This window comes from Pistacia vera, unplaced genomic scaffold (genome assembly GCF_008641045.1).
Source record: "Pistacia vera cultivar Batoury unplaced genomic scaffold, PisVer_v2 Contig664, whole genome shotgun sequence".
NCBI lineage: Eukaryota > Viridiplantae > Streptophyta > Magnoliopsida > Sapindales > Anacardiaceae > Pistacia > Pistacia vera.
Window position 1 is genome coordinate 600,550 of NW_022196517.1, and position 17,367 is coordinate 617,916.

A 17,367-nucleotide genomic window follows, 5' to 3' on the forward strand; every position below is an offset into this window, starting at 1 on the left:
TCAGACTGCCATTAGTAACTGTTTGAAGCCATCTCATCCAATAATTCATACGCTGCTTCTAGTGTCTTCTTCATTATAGTGCCTCCTGAAGCTGCATCAATCATAGAACGGTTAGTAGGAATTAAACCATTATAAAAAGTTTGTACCTGTAACCAAATTGGTAATCCATGATGCAGGCATTTCCTCAACAACTCTCTGTAACTCTTCCAGGCTTCATATAACGACTCTCCATCTACCTACATAAAATTAGTGATATCATTACGCATCCTTGCAGTTTTAGAGGGAGGAAAATATTTAGCTAAAAAGCGCAGAGCCAATGCATCCCAAGTTGTAATAGAATCTGCAGGCAAAGAATTTAGCCAATTCTTGGCTTTATCTCTCAAAGAAAAAGGGAACATTCTCAATCTAATTGCATCGTCTGTGACACCATTCTGCTTGAATGTATCACATATCTCCAGGAACTTTCCAATGTGAGCATTTGGATCCTCGTGGGCTAAACCAGTGAATTGGCAGGCTGACTGAATCATCTGAATAATCGTAGATTTAATTTCAAAGTTATTTGCAGCAATGGCTGGCCTCCTAATGCCAAAAGCAATGCCACTCAATGACGGCATCGCATAATCCATTAAAGAATGTGGGGCTACACCTTCTGCAAGATTCTCCAAAAGTGGAGGATTCACTTGATTATTATTATTGTAGTTTGTCATGTTCCTTGCTTGCCTTCTTCTCAATGCTCGTATTGTTCTCTCAATTTCTGGATCAAAAGGTTCAAGAATCTCTAATTTTCGTCTAGTGTGTATCATACACTAGAAAATCTGAAAACAAGAGAACTTGAAAAAAAAAATTATATATATATAAAAAAAATGGAACAAGATCTAAAGTAAAGCTAAACTAATGATTTCAATATTGCCTAACTGCAATCCCCGGCAACGGCACCAAAAACTTGTTGTGTTGTTTGCGGCAACTACTAGCAAATGTGCTAGTCTCAAGTAATATAGTGTAACAAAATACAAGTTATCGTACCCAAGGGATTGCGTAAAGAAGTACTAAAATATTAATTAGTCTTAACTTTATCTAGATAATCAAAACTTAGAATAGTGATCTTTAAAACTAAAAATATTAAAACCTGAAATATTAGAAATGAATTGCAGTAAAACTAAAATTAAGAATTCAATGAGAGAAAACGGCTAAGACTTCAGGCTCATCTATAACTTCTCTACACCCCTCAATTTACTATGGTCAATGAATTTATTTAAGTAATGTGACAACATGATTTCCTAGGTTAACCAATATTCTTTCTAAAGCAATATTAATTCTACTTCTATCTCACAACCTAGTTATCTCTATATAGATTTAATGAAATAGACGAGCATTAAGCTTTATGAAATCCTCTAGCTTTCAGCACAAGTTAATCCTGCTTATGAATATTAATATATATCAATTCATATATATCTATATCCAATCAATCTATGGCCTATATTACTAGAGCACTCATGTTATCTCCTCTCGATCTCAATCACACAAAACAATTCTATCAGAAATTGATCAGGTTCCTAATAGCATTAAGCACATAATATAAGCTCATCATTAGAAAAATAATTCACTAACCATAGAGTAGAAGATTGATCACAGATCCATAAATAGACTAACCCTAGTCCCAGCCTAAGAAAATTAGTTCATAATAAAATAAATAAGAGTAGAATCCAAGAAATAAATCATATTGAAAAAGTAAAGACAAACTCTATGATGAATTTTGTTCTTGATTCTCCTTTTTCTTTTGTTACACAATAATCTCTTGCCAAGAATAGGCAAAATTCGGCCTCCCAAGAAGTAATCTTAATCACCCTTAAATACCTAAAAGAGTCCTAAGTGAACAAGAAAAAAAAAACTAATAAAAACCCTAAAAGTGTCCGACACGGCCAAATGTACGTCACCACAGCCTAGGCCATGGCGCTTCCTGTCCTCGTTATTTTATTCTCATTCCACCACCATGGTCATGGTGAACCACCAAGGCAAGGCCATGGCCTTCAAACTTGTCATCTAATCTCAATTTCTTCAAGCTTTAAATCCCAATTTCATTCCAATGCTCTAATCTACTAAATTAACGCCTGAAAATTACAAAAATTCTCCAAATCAATAGCTAACCATTCACATCTCAAACTTAACAAAAACTAACATAAAAACAAAGAAAACAAATGAGAAATTAACTAGAAGGCTATAAAAACAAACCTAAAAACACTAAATTTATGCAACTTATCAACCACCGCCCGTTAGAGGATTTATTCCATAGACACTAGAGTTACCATCCATATGGAATCCCCTGGTGGATCTATCTAGTGAACTTGCCTCTAGCAAGCACCCATGCGTTACACCAGGTTGTCGACAAATAACCTTGACAAGTGAGATCAGTCACTGTCTTTCGACAGGGTTGTTCAACACTATGATAGCCTTACCGTATTATTTGTGTCTTTGGTCAAAATAATACTGGGGCTACGGATGTTTCTATAATGGCCACGTATATGATCATAGGGTTCTCACTATCAAGATTTAAAACACTTGATACCCTCGTCACGGTTATACCATCCTAAGGACATATATCATTACATACACGATATAAAAGAATATGCCTTTTATTGATAAATAAACATTTATTACAAAGTCAATTTTACAATAATTGATTGACTCTAGGGCACCTACTCTAACATACATTACCAACGTTTGGAGGCTCCTTCAATATCTCTGATTTGATCTCACTCCTGATTCAAAGTAGAATCGCACTCACATCGTCCACACGAAGATAATCCTAGAACCCACCATTCGTTAAAGGATTTGTTCCATAGACACTAGGGTTACCATCCATATGGAATCCTCTTATGGGTCTGTCCAATGAACTTGCCTCCAGCAAGCACTCATGTGTTGCACTAGGTTATTGGCAAACAACCTTAACAAGTGAGATCAGTCACTACCTTTCGACATGGTCATTCAACGCTATGATAATCTTACCGTATTATCTGTGTCCTTGATCAGAATAATACTAGGGCTATGGACGTTTCTAGAATGGCCACCAATGTGATCATAGGGTTCCCACTATCAAAGATTTGAAACACTTGATACCCCCATCACGGTTATACCATCCTAAGGACATATATCATTACATATAACTATAATTTACACGATATAGAAGAATATGTCTTTTATTGATAAATAAACATTTATTATAGAGTCAATTTTACAATAATTGATTGACTCTAAAGCACCTACTCTAACATAGCGATGAACAAGTGATGAATGTAAAAAAAGTAAATGACAAACTTTTAAAGTTGTTCGACGAGATAAAATCTTTAGCCTACGTCCACTGTTCTTGTATTTGCTGTGGGGGCTTACAATATGAGTTATATGAGAATTTTCTAACCCCTTTTTCATCATTTGAGGGGGTTTATATACAATGTTTATACAAAGAAAAGAGCGAAAACAAAGGGATTACAATTGATTTGAAATGTAACTCCGATATTCTCACGATTGGGCACTGTGATTTCGTAAAGATTGTTGTTAATCTGATACCTCTTGAGATATCTGGGATCTAGAGTTATTTGGGAATTGATTGAACGATCGCACGGATTGTTCACGACTAGTTTATGCTAGGTTGAGCTAGAGCTCGACAAGTTTAAGTTGGATAGATAATCGTTGGAGTCGAGATGGCTCCGAATCAAGCTACATTCTCGCGATAACTCGAGCTTGATGGAAAAATCAAACACAACATAATTCTTGTCCAAAATTAAATTCTCTTATTCTTCTTGTGGGATTTTGCATTTTTAGGAGTACACTTATTCTCGTTAGTTTTCCATGGTTGATATATTATTTATTAACTAAATCCATTTTTTTTATCAATAAAAATGAATTCATTTAGAGTGATACTATTTAACCTTGTCTTTTATATATTAAAACTCCTATTATAAAATACTTCATATATCACAAATTATTAAAACTCCAATGCTATTAAGGTACCCAGTCAGATTACTCTACCCGCCATTTCGCTTGTTTTATTATTTTTGAAAAAGTTAAGTGGGGTTATTATTTATCAAATCAAATTTAAAAATTAATAAAAATACCCCTTAAATTTGTTAATTTAGTTAAATATCCCTTACAATAAAAAGTATAAAAATTGATAAAAACACATTCACTCATCCACATTTGTTAGATTTCAACTACTACCACCAGAAGGTGGTTAGAATCTGCTGTAATAGCACATAACTGGCTGGATCTGGCCTGTCGTGAGTTGATATGGCTTTTTTTGGTCAGATCTACGTTGGATCTAGTCAAAAAATGTCAGATTTGACCAATGTGATTAAAGATCTTGTCGTCAATGGCTAGATCTTTAGTCGTAGATCTTTCTTTTTTTCATGGATCTGATCGAAAAAGGCTTGTACTACCAGTCAAATCTAGCCAATAGTACGTCATTACGCTAGATTCTAACCATCTTCTGACGATGATGGTCAGAATTTGATAAATGTGAGTGAATGGAGGTATTTTTGTTAATTTAAAAAAGAAATTGTTAAGGATGTTTAGTTAAATTAACAAATTTAGTGAGTTTAAAAATAGTTGAATTGAATTTTTAGAATAAGAAAATAAATATGTATTTTTGATATAAAACAAACAACCCACTTCCCAATCAAAACTTAGAAGAAATTTACCTAATAAAAAAAAAAAAAAAGTTTTAATGAAACAAAGAGATGAAAGAGATGATGAGGAGATGAGCCATTGGCCTCGAGCAGAGTGAAAAAGTCACGTGAAGGCACGTGATGGTAAACCCGTGCCGGCGTGCCATATTTTATCCTACAGAAGATGTTAAAAAACGCTTGGGACCCACGTGAGCAGCTGTCTCTTCTGACACTTTTGTCAGTGACGTATTAACATGTGATTACTTTCTTTTCTTTTCCTTTCCTTAAATTTAAAATAATATTTTATATTTATTTTTAAAATATTTCATTTGAGTGAAGACGAATTAGATGACGTGGACAACTATTCCCCAGTTAAGATCCGTACGAGAGGAGATGATCCAGGATGTTTTTTTGGTTCCTTAGTTGGGGTGTCTGTTACTGTTACTCTCGCGTGACCCTTTTGTATTTACAATTTTGCCCTTATTTTTTCTTTCTTTCTTTCTATTAATTTACCCTGACATTTCGTATTAATAGTGGCAGGCCCCTTATGAATAAATAAATAAAATCATTTGATTTATAGATATATGAATGATGAAATCATTTAATTTCGTAAGTTATGATATGAAATTGACGATGTTTTTTGGGTAACCTAATTATAATGAATTAAAGGCTCCTTAATTTAAAAGCCATTGAAAATTGAAATATATCTCACCGGGACTAAACTAATAGATCACCCAATCCTTTCATATTTTTTTCCTGAAATAGCGGCATATGGTTCCAAGTATTCATAACCACCAACTTGTAATTCTTAATACTCATTCGTGTTTTTCCATAACTCGTAATTTTATAACTAGTAAATTGATCATGTATTAATGTTCATCATCCCTACATGAAAAATTTAGCATTTATCTCCTCAAATTGTGGAAGCATACATAGGCGCAGAGCCTCAGAATTTATTTTGGGAGGATAAATTATAATCTTTAACGAATGACAGGATTAGAATTAAAATAGAGTTAAAGATATTAATTCCTTTGAGTTTTCAGAAATTTGACATTAGTAGAATGTTCTAGTTATTAAAACATGCACTATTATAAGTTTATAAATTTTTACCGAATTGTTCTCCTTCCATTTATTATAAACTCAAAATGTTTAGAATTTATATATAAATGTGTCATTTTCACCCCTTGAGATTTATGAAATAACGGTAATCCCCTATCGTTTAGTCTTATGTATTAAAATAATAAAATTCCTTGAGACATTAGTAAACCGTTAGTGAGCTATTAAAACACACACTATTAAGCGTTTATAAACTTTTATTGAATTGTTCTCTTGTCGTTTATTTTAATACATAAGACTTAATTGTAAGAGGATTTATGTTATTTTAAAATTCTTAAGAGATGAAAATGATACATTTATGTATAAATTCTAAAGGTTTTTGTTCCACACAGCTCCCCCAAGTATACATACCAAGTATATGTACCTTAAAAAGACAGAATGTAATAGGTAAAAATTAAAAAGGATGGTGTGTTTGAGGTTAGAATTATTAAAAAGTGTAAGATTTGGTTATGAATTTATGTTGTAATTATTATTAATCTAAGAATAATACTACACCAATAATCATCTCTCGTAATTTTTTTCTTATAGTCTTGATGTATAGTTCGTAATTAGTTAATTTATAACGGATCTCACATAAATTTTGTATGAATCTCATTAATTAATTATAAACTGATCAATTATAAAATATCAAAGTCAAAGTTATGAAAAAAAAAATTGATTAGAAATATTTATTGGTGTAATATTTCTCTTCGAGAATATACACGAAGGGGAAGCCGTGTAAGATTTGGGTACAGAGTGTATGACAAATTTGGGGTGCAAATTAATATTACAATAACTAGTATTGATGGAAATAGAAATGGGGTTGGTAATGTGGTACTTGGTCACGTCAGTTCCATCAATATCTTCAGAATGCACCCCATCTGTCTCCATCTGCCAGTTGTTTCTCACATTCTTTTTTTCTTTTACTCTTGTGCTTCCTCCCATTGCCACGCACCATGGCGATATTTTCTTTTATCTTCGTTGGTTTTAAATTTTACGTTTTTTTTTTTTTTTTTTGAAAGGAATATAATAATTGAGATATCTTAGGCTTCATTTGGTTGGTTTTTGAGAATACTATTATTAATATTTTTAAAAAGTTAAATAATAAAATATCCAAAAACTGTAGCTCTGTTTGGTTCATAATTTTGTGTTTTTAGGAAAAGTTTTTCGAAAAAAGTTGAATTGGATGGGTATTACGATGTAGGATTTACAAATTAAAAAATACCTCCTATATTTATTTTTTTACAAAACACCCCCTATAATAAAATATTAAAAGTTAACAAAAACACCCCCAATCCACCCTCAAATACGAACAGTCGGCCACCACCGCCGGAGGGTGGCTGAAGTCGCCGTATCGGTACATGACCGACTGGATCTTACCGGTCGTGCACCGATATGGCCTTTTTCGGTCAGATCCACGGTGGATCTGGCCGGCAAAGGCCAGATCTACGGCTAGATCTGGCCGTATTTGCTTGTCAACAACGACCAACAAACGGTCGTTGTGATGGTCAATGACGACTGTTTGTTGGCCGCCGTTACCGACTAGTTACGGCTAGATCTTTGGCCTTAGATCTGGCCGGAAAAGGCTAGATCGGTGCACTACCGGCCAGATTCAGCCGGTAGTGCGCCATCCTACCTGATTTCGCCATTTTCAGGCAGTGGTAGCCGGAATATGGTAAATGTGGATTGTTGGGGTGTTTTTGCAATTTAAAAAAAAATATTTATGGGTATTTAATTAAATTAACAAATTTAAGGGGTTTAAAAAAAGTTGAATAATATTGTGAGTTTTAGGGTATTTTACTGTTTAACTTTTTTTGGAATACTAAAAGTAATATTTTTCCAAAAACCAGCCAAACGAAGCCATAATATTATCCAATATTATTCAACTTTTTTTAAACCTCCTAAATTTGTTAATTTAATTAATACCCTAAATATTTTTTTCAAAATTGTAAAAACACCCATAAACCCACATTATACCAGATTTCGACCACTGCTGCTGGAAGTTGGCCGGAATCTGATATAATGGCGCACTACCGGCTGAATCTGGCCGGTAGTGCGCCGATCTAGCCTTTTTTGGCCAGATCCATGGTGGATCTGGCCTGAAAAGGCCAGATCTAAGGCCAAAGATCTGGTCGTTGACGGCCAGATCTTTGGCCGTAACCAGACATCAACGACGACCAACATATGGTCGTCGTTGACCATCAACGACGGCCGTATCTTTGGCTGTCGTTGACGAGAAAATGCGACCAAATCTGGCCGTAGATCTGGCCTTTGTCGGCCATATCGACGCACGACCGGCAAGATCCAGTTGATCATGCATCGATACGGTGACTCCGGCCACCCTCTGACGGTGGTGGCTGGCTGTGATTATTCAATGGGTGGGTTGGGGGTGTTTTTGTTAACTTTTAAAGTTTTATTATAGGGATGTTTAGTAAATAAACAAACATAAGGGGTGTTTTATTAATTTTTAAATCTTACATCGTAATACCCACCCAATTCAACTTTTTTTTAACTTTTTTTAAAAAACGTTTCTAAAAAATACAAAAAAAAGTGAACCAAACAGAGCATTACTTATTACATGGAACATGTCTCAAGTTTAATGGTAAAGTGGTGTTATATATTAAAAAAAAAAAAAAAAAAATACTAATGATACAGCAATCGCTAGCTTTCTTATGTCATGTGTTTAATACAAGTATAACATATATTTTATTTTATTAAAAATGGACATGTAAGGCAATCAGAGCTAGCATATATAACGTATAAGGAAATTATTTTATTATCACATCATTTATTTATATTAATTTATCATTTATTGAGTTGACTTTTAACAAACTCATTTATTTATTTTGTGCTGCATGATGAATATGTACAAAGAATTAACTAATTAATTGATTCATGTTTTAAATAATTATGAATAATACTAAATGTACAAATTCTGTTTATAACCTCATATTTTAAGTAAATTTATTATAAAATTTTAATGATTAATTTAATTAATATTTAGATTTATTGATTAGCTTTCATATTTTAATAAATAAATACCACTAATTTTAATATATACTACGTATAATGATTAATAAATAATAAATAGGAAAATATTTGTAAAATTTAATAAATACTTTAGAAATAAAGGTTTGAATTGTAATTAGCTCTCATTTTCCAAATTGAGCATTATTATTCGGGAATAATAAAATTATAGCGAATGATATAAATATTTAATTATTTATAATAAAACAAAATAGTTTGAGTATTGAAAAATGGTTTGAGTTATTATTTAGATGTTCAATAGGCTCCAAAAAGCACACACTTAATACTAAAAAATCCCACATGTATCGATATAAATAAAATATTTAAAAAGCAATTTAATTTAATTTCAAATATTAAAAAGATTTAATTAGCCTTGTAAGTGAAATATAATCTTACTTTCAGACTTTCAGTGCTATATAGTATATAGTATGGGTGGGTATCCTTGTAATTAACAAGAGATTTATGTGCATTTAGGTAAAGATAGTTTTGACAATTGAGTATTTAATATTTCTTTTTTAAAAAAGACAAAAAGACAAAAGCATTAATAAGTCAAGAATATCTCGGAAGTTATAAACAATGGATTTGTAGGGACAAATAACAAAAGTACATATGAACACAAAAGCTTTCTTATGTAAATGCAGTTATCCACCTTAACCAATCTCTCAAAGTCTTAGATTTGTTGGTCGAATAAGAGTTTTAGTGATCATCTTTATTAGTGTATGAGAGAACTTAAATTCAGGATTCCTAATGGGATGATCACAATTTCATCTTTCAAGTTTGGTCTAAGTAACATAGTCTTGTATAATTTATTAGTAAGTTTTGCTATTTCAACTTCCATCTAAGAATAATTCCATCCCTATAGTTGGGTAATGAGTAATGACAGTATGATAGGAACCAAAATGTTACTAATTTTTTTTCAAGTCTAAAATTCACTTAAGCCAAATCTTAGGGACAAAATTTTGTTTTCCCTTTTTGTAGCTCACAAAGTAGCTTGAGCCGAGCCCGAACTCCAGACAAATATTTTTAAAAAGTAATATTACTCACCCCAAATATTTATCCTGAATTTTACATCCTAAATAATGTGTAAATACGTGAGTATTATTGTATCATTCAATGCTTCGTCACTTTATTTACAAGTTCAGTACCACATATAATGACACATTAAGATATAAAATTGGGATAAATTTTGAGAAAATTAATATTATTGATTTTTAAATGCATGAATTAAATTGTAACGTTATATTACCATCAACTTTATGCTACCATGCATGTTAACACGGAATTTCTTGACACACACTATAAACATGCATATTAAAATAATTAAAAAGTATTTTTTTTTTTTTTTAAAATCTTAGTAGTATATTTATTTATAAATAGATACATTTTTAGTTTATTTATATTATCTAAATTATATAATTTGTATAAAATTTAACTTATCTCATTGAATCTAGTATATTATTATTTAACATGATATGGTGTCTAAGTTAATCAACTAACTTAAAATCATAAGCTTATAATTAAGTATAAAATTGAAATTATACATTTTTTATAATAATGGTTGTATAAGATAATATTGTTCTCTCAAAACTTTCCTCAAATTTGATATAGCTTAAGTGCATAACTGTGAGAATAATGAATGAATTTATTAAAGTGATATGGTATCAATTTACAAGATACAAAGATGTAAAATAAATAACACGAAAATTTTACTTAAACTAATTTAAACCTTTGGAATCCTATATTAAGTCTTTTAAATGATATAAATATTTTATGTAATGAAACACATGGAGAGAGAGATTAATGTTTAAATATGTCATTATTTAAGTACAATTTTTTGGGTTTAACAAATTATCATAGGTTCCTTCACTAAATTTATTTTAATGATACATATTATAAGAACAACTTTAAGAGAAGTTGGTGTGTAACAATGAATTATGTTAAAGTGGGTTCAAATCATATTGTATTCGTGTTCAGATATAAGAACGCATAAATTAGTTAGTTAAAACATTACTATTTAAAAAAAAGAAAAAAAAAAGTGATGTTATAAGCTATTTTGATATTTCACCTAAACCCAAACGAATTATGTTAATTGAATTATGATCCATAGATATTTAAGTTATCAACTTTTATGAAACATAAAAGAGAGAGTATTAATATTTATTGAAAATATGTTAAGAATGGATCCCAATGAGAGAAAATTAATTCTCTCATCTGGAAATTTTGACAATCGGGGAGTGCAGTGTGATTTGTCGTGAAGTCCTCTCAGAAACTGCACAGACAAATGATAATAAATCTGAATTTGAAACTGCACTGTCGCTTCACTCTCTGCATTATCTTCTGCAATGAATCAATTCATATTTAATTTAATTAAAAAGATTTAAAGAAAAGAGTGAGTGGCCCCCTAATATTATAATAAATTAGTGTTATTCAGAGATCATTTATAAAGAGTAAGTCAAGCATGACCCATGTTGTTGCTTCTCTCTCAAATGCTATTTTCAAGGCAGAGGCACAGAAAGACTGCAGGTTTATTTTATTTTATTTATATAATCTCTACTAATCTTCCATCTTTTTTTCTTTTTTCTTTTTAATTATTATAATTAATTTGTTTAAGGGTTATCTTTTTTTCTCTCAACTGTCTTGTCTGACTGTTTTTTTCTCAAGTACCCTAAGCTCTCCCACTGGCCATAAACAAACTTTGCAGTGTTTTATGTCAGAGTAATAATCTCCCATTATATTTCTCTTTCTCCACTCTGGCTGTCAGTGGTATACTGGTATCTGCCCATTTTAAAAAAGAACCTACAGGAAACTCATGTAGAAAGCTTTTTCCAAACTTTCCCTTCACAGTTCACATTCATTATACCCAGTCATTAACCAAAACCAAAACCAAAACCAACAAAACTTACATAATATTTGATTCTCTCTCCCCCCATGGAATTGCATCTGAAGCAATGGAGAGACCACCAGCATGAGTCANTTCAGTACCACATATAATGACACATTAAGATATAAAATTGGGATAAATTTTGAGAAAATTAATATTATTGATTTTTAAATGCATGAATTAAATTATATCGTTATTTCACCGTCAACTTTATGCTACCATGCATGTTAACACGGAATTTCTTGACACACACTATAAACATGCATATTAAAATAATTAAAAAGTATTTTTTTTTTTTTTTAAAATCTTAGTAGTATATTTATTTATAAATAGATACATTTTTAGTTTATTTATATTATCTAAATTATATAATTTGTATAAAATTTAACTTGTCTCATTGAATCTAGTATATTATTATTTAACATGATATGGTGTCTAAGTTAATCAACTAACTTAAAATCATAAGCTTATAATTAAGTATAAAATTGAAATTATACATTTTTTATAATAATGGTTGTATAAGATAATATTGTTCTCTCAAAACTTTCCTCAAATTTGATATAGCTTAAGTGCATAACTATGAGAATAATGAATGAATTTATTAAAGTGATATGGTATCAATTTACAAGATACAAAGATGTAAAATAAATAACACGAAAATTTTACTTAAACTAATTTAAACCTTTGGAATCCTATATTAAGTCTTTTAAATGATATAAATATTTTATGTAATGAAACACATGGAGAGAGAGATTAATGTTTAAATATGTCATTATTTAAGTACAATTTTTTGGGTTTAACAAATTATCATAGGTTCCTTCACTAAATTTATTTTAATGATACATATTATAAGAACAACTTTAAGAGAAGTTGGTGTGTAACAATGAATTATGTTAAAGTGGGTTCAAATCATATTGTATTCGTGTTCAGATATAAGAACGCATAAATTAGTTAGTTAAAACATTACTATTTAAAAAAAAGAAAAAAAAAAGTGATGTTATAAGCTATTTTGATATTTCACCTAAACCCAAACGAATTATGTTAATTGAATTATGATCCATAGATATTTAAGTTATCAACTTTTATGAAACATAAAAGAGAGAGTATTAATATTTATTGAAAATATGTTAAGAATGGATCCCAATGAGAGAAAATTAATTCTCTCATCTGGAAATTTTGACAATCGGGGAGTGCAGTGTGATTTGTCGTGAAGTCCTCTCAGAAACTGCACAGACAAATGATAATAAATCTGAATTTGAAACTGCACTGTCGCTTCACTCTCTGCATTATCTTCTGCAATGAATCAATTCATATTTAATTTAATTAAAAAGATTTAAAGAAAAGAGTGAGTGGCCCCCTAATATTATAATAAATTAGTGTTATTCAGAGATCATTTATAAAGAGTAAGTCAAGCATGACCCATGTTGTTGCTTCTCTCTCAAATGCTATTTTCAAGGCAGAGGCACAGAAAGACTGCAGGTTTATTTTATTTTATTTATATAATCTCTACTAATCTTCCATCTTTTTTTCTTTTTTCTTTTTAATTATTATAATTAATTTGTTTAAGGGTTATCTTTTTTTCTCTCAACTGTCTTGTCTGACTGTTTTTTTCTCAAGTACCCTAAGCTCTCCCACTGGCCATAAACAAACTTTGCAGTGTTTTATGTCAGAGTAATAATCTCCCATTATATTTCTCTTTCTCCACTCTGGCTGTCAGTGGTATACTGGTATCTGCCCATTTTAAAAAAGAACCTACAGGAAACTCATGTAGAAAGCTTTTTCCAAACTTTCCCTTCACAGTTCACATTCATTATACCCAGTCATTAACCAAAACCAAAACCAAAACCAACAAAACTTACATAATATTTGATTCTCTCTCCCCCCATGGAATTGCATCTGAAGCAATGGAGAGACCACCAGCATGAGTCAGAACAACAACAACAACCTTCTGCAAAGATACCAAAACTCTTTCTTGAGTTACCCCATGAACCTCAACAACATCACTCATCTGCTCTTCCTTTGTTTGCACCCGAACCCACCAGTAAAGTCAGCAACTTGTCATCATTTCCAGATTCCACCACTAGATTTCCCAGTATGATTTTGATTTTTGATTTTGTTCCTTTACAAATAACCCTTCTTTGCTTTAAGTTGGTGTAAATGAGTTATTTTGTTTTGGATGTCAGAGATGGGAAGTTACTTTAGCTTGACTCAATGGCAGGAGCTTGAGTTGCAGGCTTTGATCTACAGATACATGTTAGCTGGTGCTGCTGTTCCTCCGGAACTTCTTCACCCAATCAAGAAAAGCCTTCTTCAAACTCCTTATTTTCTTCATCACCCTCTTCAACATCATTGTCCTCCTTATCACCCAGCTGCTTGTGAGTTCTGTTAGTAACATCTCATTTCATGTACTTGATGAATCAATATGACTTCATTTAACGATTAATCAGTTGCTGCAATTCTCATTTCGTGTTCTTGATGAATCAATATGACATCATTTAACTATTAATCAGTTGCTGCAATATTTTTAAGATTCACATGTTATTATGTGTGATCAGTGTTGCAATCAGGGTACTGGGGAAGGGGCGCGATGGATCCAGAGCCGGGGCGGTGCAGGAGGACAGACGGCAAGAAATGGAGGTGCTCAAGGGACGTGGTGGCTGGCCATAAGTATTGCGAGCGCCACATGCACCGCGGCCGCAACCGTTCAAGAAAGCCTGTGGAAATCCCCACGCCCACCACCACTACTACTTGTACGGTTGGTGTTGCTGGTGCAGTTGGGACTCTCAAAACCACCACAACAATTTCTGCTTCTCCACTCGGCCTGGTGGCTAATGGGCCTAATTTTGGTCTTTCAAGACCTTCACCTTCTGTTGATCTTCTTCATTTCAATCAAAGGTAAATCTTGATCCATGCTTTGCTTCCCAGATCTTAGTATGAATGTTATGCTAGGACTACATAAAATAGCTTAGTTAAAATCATATTTTTGTGGAAGGGAAAAATAATTTTTTTTTTTTCAAAACTAATTTGATATAAAATTTAAATAAATTTTTTTGTTTTGAAAATAAGAGATAACAAAAATTTTGTGAAACTAGTTTTAGTAGAAATAGATTAAAATTTTTTTAAAAATAGTTTTTCAATACAATCTTGTAAAATAAAAAATGCAGAAAAATGTTTATCGTTTTTCCAGTTTTATAGTTCTTAATCTAAAATCAATTTTTGAGTATTATATGAAACATATAAGCCTCAAAAATTGAAATGGTATAAAAATTATGTTCAAATCATAAATCAATCTGAAAATTTTATATGTAACTTTAATGTTACAAAAGAATGTATCTTTGGTTGGTTTTTAAAGAATCTTTTCATGGAGAGCAGAAATTATAGACTGACAGATTCTTGGTAGGACCCAAGAGAAAGAGAACATATTTCATATCCGGAACTGGAAGAGCCTTAGATTTTGTACAAACCGACCCCAACCACTTCTTTTATTAAAATATGATCATTTCTTTTCCTTATTTTTTCTCTCTTGTCCCTTTGTAGTGATTCGACATTCAAACCTGATAACAAGGATCTCTTTCAACACCACAATGAGGTTAATAACAGTAGATCAGATGGCCACATTTTAAGGCATTTTTTTGATGATTGGCCGAGATCACTTGAAGAACCCAACAGTGCTTCAAGCAATGCCAGCACTTGCCTCTCCATTTCAATGCCTGAAAATTCATCATCAGATGTCTCCTTGAAACTGTCAACCGGCAATGGAGAAGAAACAGATCACCAACACCAACGTGGTGGAAGAGTGGAATCCCAACTGAATTGGGCCACAGGATGGACCACAAATCAGGTGGCTTCAATGGGAGGCCCACTGGCAGAGGCTCTGCGATCCGCCACATCTAATTCTTCACCAACAAGCGTTCTTCATCAGTTGCCCAGGAGCTCTACCTCTGAGGCTAGTTTCGTTAGCACCTGAATTTAATTGTTTTTTTAACTAAAATAATCTGGTTTGAATTTTCTTTTTGATGATCTCTCTAGCATAAATAGTGTGCACGGGTGTTATTTAATTTCTTAGTTAAAAATTCGCCTTTTATTCTAGTAGATGAAGACACAGATTTAGATATAGAAATTATAAATACAGTACAATCTCTGCTGTATGTCCAAGAAACACTTAGCACATACATAATTTAGCTAGCAAGAAACATTTACACAACTCCCAACTTGGATGTATGCTTTGCTTTACCTTGGGCTCATCTTTTACTTTTACGTTGCCAGACTGCCACTGTAATTTGGCGTAGACTCTTTCACTACATTTTTTGATTCTCTTACATCATCACGTGTTAGATATCAACTGGCAGATTCCAATTCATTCTCTACTTGAGCAGGTTCCAATTCATTATCTACTAGTGCATATACAACAACTGTTCTACTCGGTGCATATACCAAGAAGGAACGAGGCCGGTCATCATACCACCCTTCCTGCACAAGCACCATTGATCATAAAAAGTAAAAAGAAACAGATGATTTAAAAATAGAATAATACTACATTATATGGTAAAAGATGATTGGGTGAAAGTTTAATTTTAATTTAAAATCAACCAAATCATATTTTGCCATAGAAATGTTGTATGTACTATGTAGTATCCTCCCCAAGTGAAATTTCTTACTGAGCTGAAGTACTCGGCATTATGGTCAAGCCTGTTAAAGCCTCCAAATAACTGATCATCTGAATCCAAGACAACCTGGAAAGAAGAAAACAAATATAATTTAAATTACAACATTACATAGAATAATGACAATAAATTTAACCATTCTAAGAATATATACAGTATGAAGTTTTAGTTTAAAGATTACTTTTGTTTGATATAGAGTACTTAATAAAATACAAAATGTGGGGCTATTATAAAAGCATAAATTCAAGAAGCCTAGAATTTGCGCATGGTAGTTCATGAAATTTAACTTGATTAAAATACTATTGAACCGATTATTGAATACATTTCATTGATTTACTCATCCACATTTATTAGATTCTACTACGACCACTAGAAGATGGTCAGATCTATCGTAATAGCACATAACTGGTTGGATCTAGCTCGTCGTACGTCGTATGACCTTTTCTAGTCAGATTTGGTGGATCTGATCGAAAAACCAGATTTGATCAAATGTGATCAAAGATCTTGTCGTCAATGGCTAGATCTTTAGTCGTAGATCTTGCTTTTTCCTATGGATTTGGTCAGAAAAGACTAGATCGAGACAGTATTGGTCAAATCCAGTCGATAGTATACAATTATGCTAGATTCCAATCACCTTTTGACGATGATGGCAGAATCTGACAAATGTGAATGAATGAGGGGTTTTATTATTTCTAAAAAATTTGTTGAGTGTTTAATTAAATTAATAAATTTAAAGAGTTTAAAAATAGTCAAATTAAATTTTTAGAATAAAAATAAATATGTATTTTTTATATAACAGGCATGAATAATAAACAAATAACCACCTTCCCAATTAAACTTAAGAAATATACATAATAAATAAATAAATAAAGTTTTAATGAAACAAGAGATGAAGAGATGATGAGGAATGAGCCATTGGCCTCGAGCAGAGTGAAAAAGTCACGTGAAGTCACGGGAAGGCACGTGATGGTAAACGCGTGCCGGCGTGCCATATTTTATCCTACAGAAGATGTTAAAAAACGGTTGGGACCCCGTGGCAGCT

The 17,367-nt window shown here is 31.9% G+C and overlaps 1 protein-coding gene, 1 long non-coding RNA gene and 1 other non-coding gene across 3 annotated transcripts; 2 read left to right on the plus strand and 1 right to left on the minus strand.

Moving 5' to 3' along the window:
- The first annotated feature begins 162 nt into the window (after positions 1 to 162).
- Positions 163 to 269, plus strand: LOC116112616. The gene has a single exon (XR_004125276.1). It is a non-coding gene; the product is annotated as a small nucleolar RNA R71 (small nucleolar RNA).
- Positions 270 to 13,379: 13,110 nt separating this feature from the next.
- Positions 13,380 to 15,668, plus strand: LOC116112605 (growth-regulating factor 3-like). The gene is made up of 4 exons (XM_031398721.1): positions 13,380 to 13,753; positions 13,845 to 14,036; positions 14,217 to 14,556; positions 15,199 to 15,668. The coding sequence occupies exons 1-4, from the start codon at positions 13,546 to 13,548 to the stop codon at positions 15,626 to 15,628; spliced, it is 1,170 nt and encodes a 389-aa protein (XP_031254581.1). The 5' UTR covers positions 13,380 to 13,545; the 3' UTR covers positions 15,629 to 15,668.
- Positions 15,669 to 15,719: 51 nt separating this feature from the next.
- Positions 15,720 to 16,396, minus strand: LOC116112606. The gene is made up of 2 exons (XR_004125272.1): positions 16,320 to 16,396; positions 15,720 to 16,131 (listed from the first exon to the last, which is right to left on the minus strand). It is a non-coding gene; the product is annotated as an uncharacterized LOC116112606 (long non-coding RNA).
- Between the last annotated feature and the right edge of the window lie 971 nt (positions 16,397 to 17,367).

Excerpts from the sequence above, each read along its gene's own strand:
- LOC116112605 (XM_031398721.1), top strand. The coding sequence starts at position 13,546 with ATGGAATTGCATCTGAAGCAATGGAGAGACCACCAGCATGAGTCAGAA. Across the intron at positions 13,754-13,844 it reads TTCCACCACTAGATTTCCCA|AGATGGGAAGTTACTTTAGC; the intron begins GTATGATTTTGA and ends TTTGGATGTCAG. Across the intron at positions 14,037-14,216 it reads TCCTTATCACCCAGCTGCTT|TGTTGCAATCAGGGTACTGG; the intron begins GTGAGTTCTGTT and ends ATGTGTGATCAG.